At 54.2% G+C, this 14,354-nt stretch overlaps 1 protein-coding gene across 2 annotated transcripts in view; it reads right to left on the bottom strand.

Annotated features, from left to right (window-relative positions):
* VWF (von Willebrand factor) overlaps window positions 1–14,354 on the bottom strand; it is a 136,435-nt gene that overhangs the window by 8,069 nt on the left and 114,012 nt on the right. For both annotated transcript variants that reach the window (XM_082421519.1, XM_082421520.1), the window contains 6 exons: window positions 13,512–13,661; window positions 8,110–8,220; window positions 5,739–5,919; window positions 4,784–4,824; window positions 4,167–4,283; window positions 168–266 (listed from right to left, as the gene is read on the bottom strand). In XM_082421519.1, coding sequence (XP_082277645.1) covers window positions 168–266; window positions 4,167–4,283; window positions 4,784–4,824; window positions 5,739–5,919; window positions 8,110–8,220; window positions 13,512–13,661 — 699 coding nt within the window. The remainder of the gene's footprint in view (window positions 1–167; window positions 267–4,166; window positions 4,284–4,783; window positions 4,825–5,738; window positions 5,920–8,109; window positions 8,221–13,511; window positions 13,662–14,354) is intronic.

Raw genomic sequence — 14,354 nt, 5'->3', positions numbered from 1 at the left:
TCTGTACCTCCTAAAGGTTATCCATCCCTCCCTTATAAAATCAGAAATAGGTACAAAAGGAAGTCAATATTGACCCAAACTTAGTCCCTCTTCCTTGAAGAAAATATCCCCAAATAGGAAACCAGACGGTGATCGTAGGGAGACTCCTGAGTCCAAGTTGCCCCCACCTTCAGCATCATGATCTGTCCCCCTCGTAGCTGAATGGTGCAAGCCACAGGCAGGCATCTCCCGCAGCACTGGCCCTGCATCTTCTCTTCCTTGTAACCCTGTAACCAGGAGAAAAAGCAGCCTTAGTTTAAACCTCCCCCGAAGATCCCGATCGTAAGTAGGCCAAATGGTAAATGGTTTCATTAAGCAGTTGCTCCAACTAGAAATCTGGGGGTCATCCTTGTCTTCTCCCCTTTTTTCATCCCCCCTGCCCCACTCATCGCCAGATCTTGCCAAAAAATGCATCGTGAACTCATCCACAGCTTGCCATTCCAGGGTCCTCTGTCATCACCTGATCCAAGCAACCATCATCTACCGCTGGACTCTGTCACAGTCGTAACTGTCTTCCTACCTCTATTCCTGCCAATACAGCAGCTTCCCGGAAGAAGGATTTCACTGTTTCACAAAAACGCACCCCCAATCTGGGAGACGACCTAGGGTAACCAACTTTTTATCTTGCAAAGTATTTTAAGCCATACTAACAAAACCAAAAAGTGACCATCAGCTGTCTCATCACTGCATTAAAATTAAAGCCCTTTTAACTCTCCCCACCATGCCCGAAAAAAAAAAAAAAAAAGAACTAAATCTAGTAAAGTTTTTTTTTGGTTTTGTTTGTTTGTTTGTTTGTTTGTTTGTTTGTTTCAGGCAAGGCTTTATTAGGGTCCCTGCTGCAGCAAGGGGCAGTGAGAACAAGTAACAGGTGCCCATGCTTGCTCGCTCCCAGAACAGGGACAAGCAGGTTCCTTATATGGGGTGAAGGTAGGGGTGTTTAAAAGAATACATTTAGTTATGTGAAAACCAGCTACGGTGTCATTGTTTTTTTCATTTTGCTACATTTAGTAATGACCACTTAGCGATTCATTCCTTGGAGTCCTGAGGTTTTTCTGCTATGAATCTCTAGCAGGTCAATTTGGAGCCCCGGACAGAAGACCTGGTCCTCTCACGTTGCTCCCTTGCTTACTGCACTCCGACTGACAGCTCGTAACCAGCAGGGGAGGTTAGGAGTCTATGAGCGTCCACTGAACTCATCAGGGAAGCCGCAGAGAAAGCCCAGGCCACACACACACTCAGAAGGACACTGCTGACATTTGAGGCCATCAGGTAGTGTTTCACTGGTGAGGTTTAACTGTGTTTTCAAAAACGCACAGTTCCTGGCAGGTGTGGACCGAGGTGGATGGGAGAGGAAGAAAGAGGTGGGAAAAACAGCATGAACGTATGTGAGTCGTTACAGTCAGAAAGAGGAAATAAAATGAGGCTTAAATCAGGCACGATTTCATGGGAGCGTGGATTGGGGCATTTTTTAGTGAGTGTTAGAAGAAGAGACTAGGAAATGCCCTCCACTCAGCAGGCGCAAGGAGAAGAACGTGCCCAAAATCTTTACAGGAGAAGTGAGGGGTGGGGGACAAACGGAGGAGGGGTCTGCGAAGTGAAGGGATGGGGCGGTGGACGCACAATCCACACGCCGGAGGGGCAGAGGGCACGGTGAAGCCAAGAAGAGGGAAAGATGGTAGGCGCTGTGGGAGAAGAAGGGACAAGAGGAGGTGGAGGAGGGGGTGGAAGGTGAGAGGAGGGGCAATGATTTCAGAGGTGCAGTGGGACTGGGGAAAGAGGGACGGCGGGAGAGGGAACACGGCAGAAACCACTGGAAGGACTAAACAGAGAGAACAGACCCCGCAAGGCAAGAACACAGCTGCACTGGTGACGGGCTTGTCTGAGCCCTGCTGGGCTCCCAGCCACTGCTGCCGGCGTACGCACCGCACAGCTGCCAGACGGGCACGGAGGGCAGTGCTGACCAGGCTTTTGCCGGAGCATGCAATCCGGAGCAGCCAGGTGCCCGGCCAGCCACAGGCTCACTCGCTCAGGTCTGAGCAGCCAACCAGCCTTGCTCCCCCCGTCCAGGGATGCCCCTCAAGCTCTCCTCACAGGTGTCTCCCAGCCCTTTTCATAAACTGCATCGGCTGCTCAAGGACCCCCGTCTTATCTCCCCGCTGCCCTTTTCTAACTCTTGCTTAAATGCCAGTCTGTCCCTGTGCCCCCTCCTGGGGGGGGGGGGGGCTGGTCATTGCTCAAGGTCCGCCCATGGCCATGCTCCTCTGGGAGGCCTTCTCAATGCTCCTGGTCAGTGTCATCTCTCTTCCTCAAGCCTTCCTTTGTCTCTACCACCCAGCAGCACGAACCGGCTTCTGGGCTCCTTTTAGGTATAAGGATCGTCTCCCCGAAGGAGACAGAGGACCCACGCCTCCGACGATGCTAACGGTTCCATCTGACGTCGGCAGTTCAAACAGACACAGACCGACCTAAACTTGACCCACCACAGCTCCCCACCTGCAGGAGGCCACATGGAGGCCCTTCATGGCAGAGGAACGTGACAAGACCGGGTAAGCTGAGCTAGAATGGGGGCATCTGAGGCAGAGCTCAGCAAAGGCTGAGAGACACACAGCAGGGCTAATCTCAGGGATCTCAAGAGGGAGGAGATCCCTGGGGAGACAGCGCAATTTTGGAGGCGAGGAGGAGGAGTACACAGACAAAAAGGGGCCGTGAATTTTAAAATATTTAGAAACCTATGTCTAGACTGGATTCTAAAGCTGGATTTCTATGGACGCAGAGGAAGTGGCCGTGCCACCCTCTGACCACCAGAGGGCGCAGGTAGAGAGTCAGTGGGCTCGTCCCCCTGTCCCCGGAACACTCTCCTTCAGGACAGCTTAGTGTGGACCTCTTCCTGCATCCACTGTAGTTCCATGGACATCCAGGTAAAGGGATGCCAAAGACTCCAGACAGCATCATTCCATCCCATATTCAAGCCCAGATGTATCTAGGGGAGTTATCACACACGCACACACACACACACACACACACACCTGCATCCGAAACCCTAAAACAACTGGGATTTTAAATTAAAAAAAGCAAAAAGGCATACTTCGCTGGCTTCTTTCTAATCGAGGCGGGAATGTTCTCCTTGAGCCATTCTAACAGAAGTAGCTGTGTCTCCTACGGACCGCTTCACTCCCCTTGTAAATATGTTATTAAGCCCCTACTTGGAGCATCACACGGTGCCAAGTGCCATGAAGGGCACAGGTGCAGAACACTCCCCGTCCTCAAGAGCGCTGACCGCACCAGCAGCTTGTCCTAACCTTGTCCCTAACCCCCGCATCGCCCCTCCCCTCTGGCCACTGTGCCGCTCCTCGGATGAAGGATTCCTCCCCGAGCCCGCGCAGAACCCGCCCGCTGCCCCGCCATCTGAAAGAGCAATGACTATATCCTGTGCATCTAGCTCACAAGAAACTCGTCTGACCAACCATATTTTCTAAGACAGCAGGAGCCCCAAATGCAGAAGGCAGTCTGCGGAGGAAACCAAGGCGTCCTGAGCGTTGGGTCCAGCGCTGTGAGGTGGGGCTGAGAGTCATGATCAGAAGGGTGCAATGCATGCTTTCCTCTACCCAACTAGAAATGATGATTCCACGTCCCAGAAACCACGCTCAGGAGGTGTTCTGAGCAAACACAGTCATCGTGACCCGGCAGGGCGAACTATGACAACGCAATGTCCAATAATAAAAGTATGTGTTGAGGCAGAACCCCTTCAAAGAATGTTGCATAGAACTCTGCACATAGCAAGTGTCTGATAAATAATTGTCGACTAACTAGTAACTGATAAATATTTGTTGACTAATTTTTAATGTTTTCAAAGAACAGTAGTATGTTGCTTAAAAGGAATACAGATCTGTAAATATGGTATCATAAGCCTTGCAAATACAGGAAGAAAATGTTTAAATTTCCAAAACTAAATTATATCTGAGAAATGCAATTTGGGTAGGCGACTTTTATTCTCTTCCTTACCGTTGTCAAATATGTCCATAATCAGAAAATCACGAAAGCTTTTATTTAAAGAGCCCGGTGAGGTCCCATTGCTTGGGCCCCACAAGTACCCAGTCCAGCCCCAGGCCCCCAGGAGCCTCTCTCACCAGCGGGCAGTCCTCGCAGGTGGTCTGCCTGCACTCCAGCTTGAAACTGGAGATGACCCCCGCCTGGACGGTGCAGAGGCAGGTGGTACACAGGTCAACCATCAGACTCCTCCCGGGCTGGAACCAAAGGGACCAGGGTCAGGCCTCCTGGCACCCTGACCCCCCCAGCCCTCCACTGCCCTCAGTCCCGTGAGCCGTCTGCCTTAGGCATGGGGGCCCAGCTGTCCAAAGCTGCCAGGATCCATCACCCTGATTCTCCTCCTGTCCTGAGAGGTCTGCTCCCTCCCTTCCCGCCCCCCACCTCAAGGATGGCATGGTAAGAGTGAAGGCTTTCCCGGCAGAGAGGGAGCTGGGGCAGAGGGAGAGGGGCAGATCGAAGCGTGCACAGAAGAAATGCTCGAGTGCCTGGGGCCGCGATGTGAGCGCTAGAAGGCGGGGCCCAGGCCCTGGAGAGGTAGGGGTTCCACTCCAGGATGCCTGGGAAGCTCTGGAGGACAGGAAAGTGTGGGTGGGGCAGGCCTCCCTGGTTCCTTTCACTTGCACTTTAGAATGACACCCTTCCCACAGCACCCCATCCCTGCTCCCCAGGCGCCCTGGAGGAGAAGGCAGCAGCTCACCCCAATGATGGTGCCGTTGAGCACACAGGCCTGCACAGGCTCTGGGGAGAGACAGGCACAGGGCATGAGTTTGCAGAGCACAGCTGGTGAAGACCCACGACCCGGCTGCTCCTCCCAGGCTGGGCCTCCCTACTCCACCTGCCGGTCCTTCTCCCCACCCAACGCCAGGCTCTGTGGGTCCTCCTGCCAGAGCCCATGTGGCCACAGTGACCCCAGGCCCGCTGAGGAAGGGCAGCTGCCCGCTCCCCACCATCCAGCCCACAGGGAGAAGTTCCTGGAGTCCTCGAGGGGAGGGCACTTGTTTAAGTGATTCATATCCAAGAGGTGAGTGGGAGAATGTTTGGGCTTGTCAAAGAAAGAAATTCTACTCTGGGAACTTGAAGTCCCAAGATAAAATCACACAAAGAATTCAGGACAGGTGGTGGCGAGAGTTGTTTGCTGTTGCTGCTGCTGTTGGTTGTTTGGCTGGTTGGTTGGTTGGTTGGTTGGTTGGTTGATTGTGTGGTTTGTTGGTTAGTTGGTTGACTGGTTGGTTGGTTGACTGGTTTGTTTGTTTATTTGGTTGGTTGGTTGGTTGGTGGGGTTAGGGGATGGGCAGTTGGAATACCTTTTCCAGCCGAATGATCGAGAAGGAGTCTCTAGAATTAGAGAAGCCTGGGTCCAATCCCAGTTCTACCACTCACTAACTCACAAGAGCAAAGGGGGGTATAACGGTACCCACCTCATGGGATTGTCATAAGGATGACATGAGACAAGGTACAAAACCAGCACTGACACAGTGACGACCTTCAGGAAATTGTCCCATTTCCCTCATCTTATTTGCTTTCTCCCCAAAGCGCTAGGAACGGATGGAAAGATTTGATCCTCCCCATTTCCCTGAGCTGCTCAAAAGGCAAGGATTCAGGGGCCTTAGAGGAAAGAGAGGCTTGAAGGCGGGGCTGGTGGCACATCTTACCGCAGCGACAGGTGGGGCAACAGCCCGAGGTCTGACAGCTCAGCTGGAAGCCCGAGGGGCAGGTGGGGACGCTCAGTTGGGGGCAGGAGACATTCCTCTGTTGCACGAAGACCTCCTCCTGGACTCGGACACACTCGTAGATGAGGCAGGGGTTCTCGGGAGAGGCCCAGTGAGAGCCGACCTGTGGTCGGAGCACCCGAGTTGGTCAGGGGGCCCAGGTCCCGCCGGGAGTGGGCGGCCCCCTCAGGAGCTGGTGTGGGTCCTGGAGGTGAGCCCGGCTCAACGGCTAAGCCCTGCCCACAGGGTGAGGCCCACAGAGGGAGGGAGAGCGCATCCGGGTCCTTCAGTGAGTCTGGGTCAGAGTCACCCTGACCAAGATCCTAGCTCAGAGCCCCGTGTGCTCCCAAGACAGAGTCTTGAGCCACCGGAGGAAGCACCTGGGGACACCTGAGGATGCTCCCTCCACCCTTGGCTCGGCTGGGAGCTGAGTGCCCAGGAACGGCTGCATGCGGAGACAGCGGAGGGGAGACGTGGAGGGAAACTCAGCCCAGCACCCAGCCTCGTGCTGCTTCCCTCTGGTACAGGGAGCCGGTGAGAGCCAGGGATGCTGGCCTCTGACCCTCGGCCCTGCAATCTGCCCTCAGCTTCCAGGCTGCACACGGGTGGCCTGTCCCCAAGGGCACCACAGTCAAGGAGCACTGAGTGTCCAGAACATGGTTCAGACAGTCCCTGCGGAGGTTCTGCCTGGACAGCGCGTGACCGTGAGCTCGGTCTGTGTGAGCCAGCTCCCAGACACACAGGCGGGGGCAGCCGGCCGGCCCACTCCAGGCCCAGCGACGTCTCTTGGCCCCTGTTCCCTTTCTTCTCCTTCCAGAAGAGAAGCAGAAAGTGCCACACACTGCAGCCTCTCTCCTGACCGCCCTTCTGACTCACCCTGACCAAACCTTCCCGCTGCAGGCCACACCCCACTCCGATCACTGACCCGCCGAGCTTTGGGCGCATCAAGAGGGCCTGTCCCTACCCACCCCTGCTGGTCCCCCCAGAGCCACTGCCGACCCGCAAGTCTTGTAGGTAAGATGGAGACTTGAATTGGGAAGGGAAACTCTTTTGTGAACACTGATGGGGGTCAGGGCTGAGGGAGCCCTGGAGGCAGATGAGAGGCCAGGGGCGGGGTGGGGGGGGGCGGGGAGGACGACGCTGAGCCTCACAGGGACCAGCTGGCAGCCCCAGCCGGGATGGAGCAGCCTCTGGCCCTGGGGAGGGGGTGCAAGGCCAGCCTGATTACAGGATGGGGTGGGGGGCAAAACGGCTACAAGCGTGGAGAGGAGGGACACAGCGGGGAAATCCACAGGTGACCAGAATTAGAAGAGGGAGGCGGGAAGCCCTGTGGGAAACTCAGTGTGTCACCACCGAGGAGGAGGAGACTGGTGGGCCGGGGCATGTTCAGGGCAGGACAGGTAACCCTTTGCCCTCCTCCTAAACAGAGTGTGTTTTGGTCTCACTGGAGGACTCAGAAGGGGAAGGTCCCTAGGCGCCCCTCACCCCCTCCCAGCATCCACGTCCTGAGGACTCCAGGGCTTAGCACCCCTCCACTTCATCCTGATCAATCAGAGTAAAAGGACTGTTAGCATCCTAGCATCTGGGCTAAGACCGACTCCCGGGGAGGGATCCTCTGTGCTTCAGAAAATGGCTTTATAAGCATCCACAGTCAGAGTGAGAGCCTCTGGGCCACGAAGGAGAAGCTACCCTGCTCTGTTTCAGGGGAGGGGATCTGGGGGTGGGGGGCTGGGCAGGAGAAGACAAGGGTGGGGAGATGGGGGCTGCCAACACGCTCAGGGGCTACAGCCAGAGCTGCAGAAGGGGGCTCAGGGGCCCTGGGAACAGAAATGTAGTTTGCTTCTCTGGGTTACATACTTCTCCAACAGAAACCAGTGAAACGGTCAGAGGACACCGCCTGGGCCGGTGTGGCATGAGCAGTATTTGCCGCCTGTGCGGCGTGGCAGGGTGCCAGGCCCACAACACAGCCCTGCACCACCCATCAGGGGAAGCAGGTCCTCAGCTTCACAGGTTAAACAGGAGAACATGACCCCCACCCTCAGGCGTGCACAGAACTCAGAGGGAGGGAACTGGGCTTCTCCCAAAATCCACACCATGGGAGGTCTGGGGCAACTTTAGTTCCCTGGGAGCAAGGTAATCCCAGCCGACATCTGGATAAACCAACAGCCGCATTAAACTCTCTGTGGGGCAAGCAAAAGGCAGGGAATGAGCTTCTACTCTACGGACGAAACCAAGGGCAGCTCTGGACCCCAGATGGACGAGGAGGCTGGTGAGGCCCCCGCCCTCCTTCCCACCCACCCTGGCCCAGACCTACACTCTTCCAGTAGGACTGGGAGTCTCCCCGAGGGGAGCCGGTCACCACCTCGCAGGCCGACGGCAGGCACGTTCCACAGCACTCGCCTTCGTGCAGAACGTAAGTGAAGCCCTGAAAACACACAAAGGGCGGGGCGTCAGCACAGGCCAGCAGCAAAGACACGGGCGTTCTGGTCCACTTGGCAGGTGTACGGAGCCCTGGGGCTTGCAGGGGGACAGCTGGACCGGATGTTTTCATCTCTGCCCTCCACCAGCCCCTCGGTCATGCTCAGTGACCCACTGAGTCACTATGGGTCTTACACCAGCCGAAGAGACACAACCCTGCCCTCTGCAAACTTCCGCTTAAGAAGAGCCGGTCCATGGGAGTATTAAAGATGCTCAGAGTTCACTCAGAAGCAGCCAGCTGCCCTGATGTTTATCACGGCCCAAATCTAGGGCCCCCCACTGACTGGGGGAGAACATATCAGAAGCCTGGAGTCCCGGCTCTGCCCTAACAGGGCTAATTACCTGCACAACATGAGTGCCCTGACCCCAGGACCTCTCAGCAATGTGCAGAGCTGGGCTTCCCCAGGTAGTCACTTGACATTTACCTAGTAGTTTATGGGGCACAGAGAGACGAGACCCACTTTCCCCAGAAAGCCTGCCAGGGAGGCCAGCATCCTGCAAGTCTGAAGTCCACCAGCCCATCCCTCCTCTTGGAGGTCCTCCAATCTGGCCAAAGCATCGGGAACTTGGATTGAAACCCTCCAATGAAAACTCTGAAGCGATGTACAAAGAACAGACAAAACAATGACGCGTGAGGCTGTCCCAGGGGCCGAGGGGCAAGAACCCGGGCCTGCGCAGCATCTCGGAGAGAAGGACGAGCTGCAGCCGCAGCCGTGCGGGATGGGGGTGGGTACCACACCCGCTCGGCTCCCCAAGAGCACTCACAAGCAGGGCCCAGTCAGAGGACGCACTCAACGCTCGGTATCACCCCAGGTGGTGCCTCTCCCGGGGGAACGCGAGGACCCCAGAGCCCTGGCTCAACTTGCAGCATCTCCATGGGACCTACTTACACCCCGACCTGCGTCACAGCGGCGCCCAGTGAACTGTCCTCAGTCCTTGATCAGCGGAGATCTAGTTAGTTATCGTGCACCTATGACGTACTAGGTGCTTTGGAGGCGCCAACAAATTAGGATGATACGCTCGACACGCCCTCCGCTACAAGGCAGGATACACAAAATGGCACAAAAGAAACAGACACGAGGGAGCCTAGAACAGAGACATCGATGCCTTCAGGGATCTAGAGTCACTCTTGGGCACCCCCCGCAGGGTGCTGAGTGGTCTGGATTTGTGCATACTCTACGTTTTCTGCTGCCTCCGCCCACCACGGGCAAATACACTGCGGGTTATCGATGACCCAGGCTCGATGCCTGCTTCCCACAGCCCTACCTGCTTCTCATGCTCAGGTGCTCCCGGCCACGCCCCCAGGTCCTGGGGCTGCCGACTTCGCAAGATTCCCCTCCACAGTTTCCTCCTGCACAACCAGGGCTCATCCTGTATTTTCATCTCTGTTTCTTTTCCCGTACTCCTCCAAACCCTCTAGATTATATCTGTCCAAAATAGACATCTCAGACCTTTCTCCCTACCCTCTTCTCTATCCTGTTTTCACTGGTTTCCCAATTAAGAGTGGAACTGAGTAGGTCTGATATCCACCCAAGCTGGAAACAGATGCCGCTGGAAAATAACTTCCTCACTGATTTAACAGCACAACTGCCACAGCTGAGTGGAGGTGGAGGCCTGGAGCGCTGGCCCCTGTCTCTTGGCCGGGTCGTTCTGGCCCTCACACCGCCCGTGTTGCCAGCTGTACCAGCCTAAGAGCAGGGGCCCCGGCCTAGGAGTCAGGACACGCAGGTGTCTGCTGGCTTCAGATGAGCCTCAGTGCAGTGGCCAACTTCATTCCCTGTGCAGATCCTCTGCTTTCTAACAAGTGGGAAGAACAGCCCTGCCTCCTCTTCCTTCTGCAGGGGTATCACGAGGATGAATAAAACATAATGGACTGCATGTAGTCGCTCAGAACACAGTTCCTGAAGCTACAATTTAGTCTGACTCTGGGGTCTAAGGGTCATAAGCCTTCAAAGGAAAACTCCTCTGAGGTTTATACAAAGGAGCAGGAATTCCTCTTGCTGTCAACGTGGAAGCAAGGCCATAGTACACCTATGAAATTCTTTGGGACACCAGCAATGCCCTTTGCTTATCTTACATCACGTTTCTGATGTGATGCGTAGAGGATTAATTATGGAGATGGCAGGGGAAAGCGTATTTCTGCAGACAGTGGCTTATAAAGGAGGAATCAGAGGGTGATGGTGGTAGTGTTCTTTTTTTTTTTTTTTGTCACAGCCTAGACAGCAAATGAATTCAGGTAAGTGAGCCTAAATGCCTCTGGAGTCTGACCAGAGCTGACACTCCCCTATTCCGAAGAATGAAGCCTGAGGCCATTCAATGAAGCTCCCACTTCAACACACAATACAGACCAAAGCCCAGCCTCCCCTCAGCTGTAAGTAAATCTCAATGCTTCCTTCTCCTCCCAGAAGGTGTGAACATTCTGTCTCTAAGACAGGCCACTCGCCACCCTAAAGCCATCATCCGGTCGAGAGTTCTGAACGTGGTGCCCCCTGCACTCATTCCTGCCCTCGGGACCCACCATCTTCCTGAACCGCCTCCAGCGCCTTGGCCTCTAGACAGCCAGGTTCACACCCCGTGCCCTGCATTCTTCCCAGCAGTTCATGGACCAGAGTGGGGACTGGACAGAGGACCCAGTCCATGGGCCAAGCTGAGCCCATCCATTTTCTTCTTGAGAAATTCATCTCTGGAGCACACAGACTGAACAGGTCTGACTGGACCCTGGACCTGAAAAGCCACCCTGAGTTGAAGCCAGGTTCCATAAAGCCACGTGCAAATGAAGCTTCTGAGAAAGCGAAACGTCCTCCCAGGCCCGCAGTGAGGAACCGGACAGATGGGCAGAGAGAAGCGGAGACAGGGGCTCATGGGACAAACGGAGAGAAAAGTGGTACAACCACGGGCCCCACCTGCATGCCCTGCACTTCGTTTCTGAGTGATCCCTGGCTTTCCTGTAAATCCCCTTTTTATTTTTTATTTATTTTTAAAATTTATTTATTTATTTTATTTTTGGCTGCGTTGGGTCTTCGTTGCGGCGCGCGGGCTTCTCTTGTTGCGGAGCACGGGCTCTAGGTGCGCGGGCTTCAGTAGTTGTGGCGCACAGGCTCAGTAGTTGTGGCTTGCGGGCTCTGGAGTGCAGGCTCAGTAGTTGTGGTGCACGGGCTTAGTTGCTCCGCGGCATGTGGGATCTTCCCAGACCAGGGCTCGAACCCGTGTCCCCTGCGTTGGCAGGTGGATTCTTTTTTTTTTTTTTAATTATTTATTTTATTTATTTATTTATTTATTTATTTATTTATGGCTGTGTTGGGTCTTCGTTTCTGTGCGAGGGCTTTCTCTAGTTGTGGCAAGCGGGGGCCACTCTTCATCGCGGTGTGTGGGCCTCTCACTATCGTGGCCTCTCTTGTTGCGGAGCACAGGCTCCAGACGCGCAGGCTCAGTAATTGTGGCTCAGGGTCTAGTTGCTCCGCGGCATGTGGGATCTTCCCAGACCAGGGCTCGAACCCGTGTCCCCTGCATTGGCAGGCAGACTCCCAACCACTGCGCCACCAGGGAAGCCCGCAGGTGGATTCTTAACCACTGCGCCACCGGGGAAGTCCTCCCCCCTCTTTTTATTTTAGCTAGCTTGAGTGGATTCCATTCTTTGCAATCAAAACCCCCTACCAAAACACAAAACATATTGGGTGCCAATTTTATGAAAACAACCTCTACACAGCACTCTCTTTAGTTGACAGCAAGTCGTTTCCACTGCCTCCCATGGCCTGTGGGAGGAGATGGAGACCGATACGTTTCCAGAGCTTAGTGTTCCCCAGAGGCGCACCTGGATACCACGGCATCACCCTCTCCCAAGGGGGCCCGGCAGCCCCGCCCCCCCCCTCCGCATGAGCAAAGCAGGTAGAGCGCAGGTGAGCTGAACAGACCCCCCCATTTCCGGATTCACTCTCAGGCCCCCCCTCCGTCACCAAACCACACACACTTCCGGAAACAAGCACCAGGAGCCTGCTCTTCCCGCTGCTACAAAAGCACCACTAGCCGCGCGCACTTGCCTGCCCTGGCTCCTCTTCTTTTATCATTACTTTCTACTGATAACAGTGCAGTGATAATAGTCATGTAACTGGGCAGGACCCTATGGGGTCTTCCCGGGACAGGCCTCCCCCGTACCCTCTGCTTTAGCTCCTCTCTGAAGGACCTACGTAACAGTATTTGATGCACATTTCCTGAGTTGTGTTGCAGATGTGAAAACCCCCCACCAAAGGGAAGATGTTAAGTACCGGATGACCGTGAGCGCGTAGCCCCAGGACTCCTGGAGATTAAGGACTGATCATGTGAACCCCTGTGACACCGCCCTGCTACCTCACCATCAGCCAGTCAGAGAACTGTGCACGGGCTGATCACAGACACTGCGACCCCCGCTCCCTCACCTGGCTCTTACAAAAGGCTTTGCTGAAACCCTTCTGGGAGCTCGGGGGGCTTTTTAGAGCACGAGCCACCCGTCCCCTTGCATGGCCCTGCAATAAACCTTTCTCTGCGCCAAACTCCAACATTTGGGTTTGGCCTCACGGTGCATCGGGCACGTGAACTTGCGCTAACAATAACAGCATTAAACCAGCAAACGGAATTGACCCCACAATTCCCCCGCGGACTGTGGTTCCCTTTTTCTAGAGTCTGATCGGTCTTCAATGTGCAAGAATAAAGCTCCCCAAGCACACAGGAGCCTTAGGGGCAGGCCTCCACAAGAAGAATTAAAAACTGGACTTGGGGTTTCAAACCCCCAAATTATACCTCAAATTATAAACATGGCTCAACTTCTGTACCTCAAATGATATACCTGGTCTGAAAAATCACCAACCTGTGTTGAAACACTACAGTACACTGACACGGGGACCATCTCAGAAAATTCAGGACATATGTCTGTACTAGGTGTAGGCTAAGGAGATGTCTGAAAAGGGAAGAGATAGATAGAGAAAGAAATCAAGCCCTGTTTTCTAGGCAGTTAATCCACATCTCTGCTTAGACCAACTTCCCAGCCCTGTGGACTCAAGACCGCACAGCGGACATGACTATCAGCCAAGAACTCATCACAGAAGGATGACACAGCAATCCTTTCCTCATGCTTCTTTCCTTTACCCAGCCCCACTCCCCTCCTTGCCCCTCCCCTCTGGTCTTGAACCAGAGGTTCCTAAAGGGGCTTTCTGGCCTATTCCTGGGACCCCCTCCCCTACTTCCCTCCCCTATTCCTCCCCTTACCGGCCGGCAGCTGTCTCCACAGGGCTTCTGAGAGCACTGGGCCACACGCAGGCCCATCACGGCATCCTCCAGGTCGGTGCAGGTGCACACGTCACAGCCCTCCTCCCAGAACTGGCCCACGGGGTAGATGGTGCCTTGGTGGACACACACCTGTAGACACAAGGTTTCCGAGAGTGAACTGACTCAGTTCATCTAAACAAGAAGTGAGTAAGCATCTACGCCGTGTTGGAAGCTACTCTAGGTGCTGAGACTACAGCAATAAATGAAAGCAACATAGTCTCTGCCCACACGAAGGGATGCTTACATAGTACAGTTTGCCCTCTTCCCTCCCCTGTCCACCTGCCTTAGGAAGGTCCACCCTGGGAGTGGCTCCTTCTGAGTCCTTCGAGGCCCTCAAGTGGGGATATAACACACTGGCCACCTTGACCCACTATCAGTGCTGCCTTAACTGCATTTAACTCCTTCCTGTGTCACACGGAAAGTTGCACCCTAATTCTCAGACTGTGAAAAGGAATAAAGCAGATCTCCATATACTGACAGAGGATAATTCTACTATAAATTGTTAGATGAAAAAATACACATTCAAAACAGAATTTATAATATGCTACCCTTTCGGTGAGAAATAGGAAGCAATATAAATTTATAAAATTTGCTTATATTTTCAAAAAGAAAAATAGATGGATACACCAATGAAAATGATAAATTATGAAGGGAGAGAAGGAACAAGGTAGGGAAAGTGAGGGTAGAGGTAAGATTTCTGGGAGTGCATCTTGTTTTATAATTTAGGTTTTAGAATCATTCATGTGTTTAGAATCATCTATGGCACCCAGCCATGCTCAGAAC

This window comes from Balaenoptera physalus (assembly GCF_965194825.1).
Source record: "Balaenoptera physalus genome assembly, chromosome: 13".
Taxonomy (NCBI): Eukaryota; Metazoa; Chordata; class Mammalia; order Artiodactyla; family Balaenopteridae; genus Balaenoptera; species Balaenoptera physalus.
The sequence above is the reverse complement of the archived record's forward strand: the minus strand, read 5'-3'. Positions and strand labels throughout refer to the sequence as shown.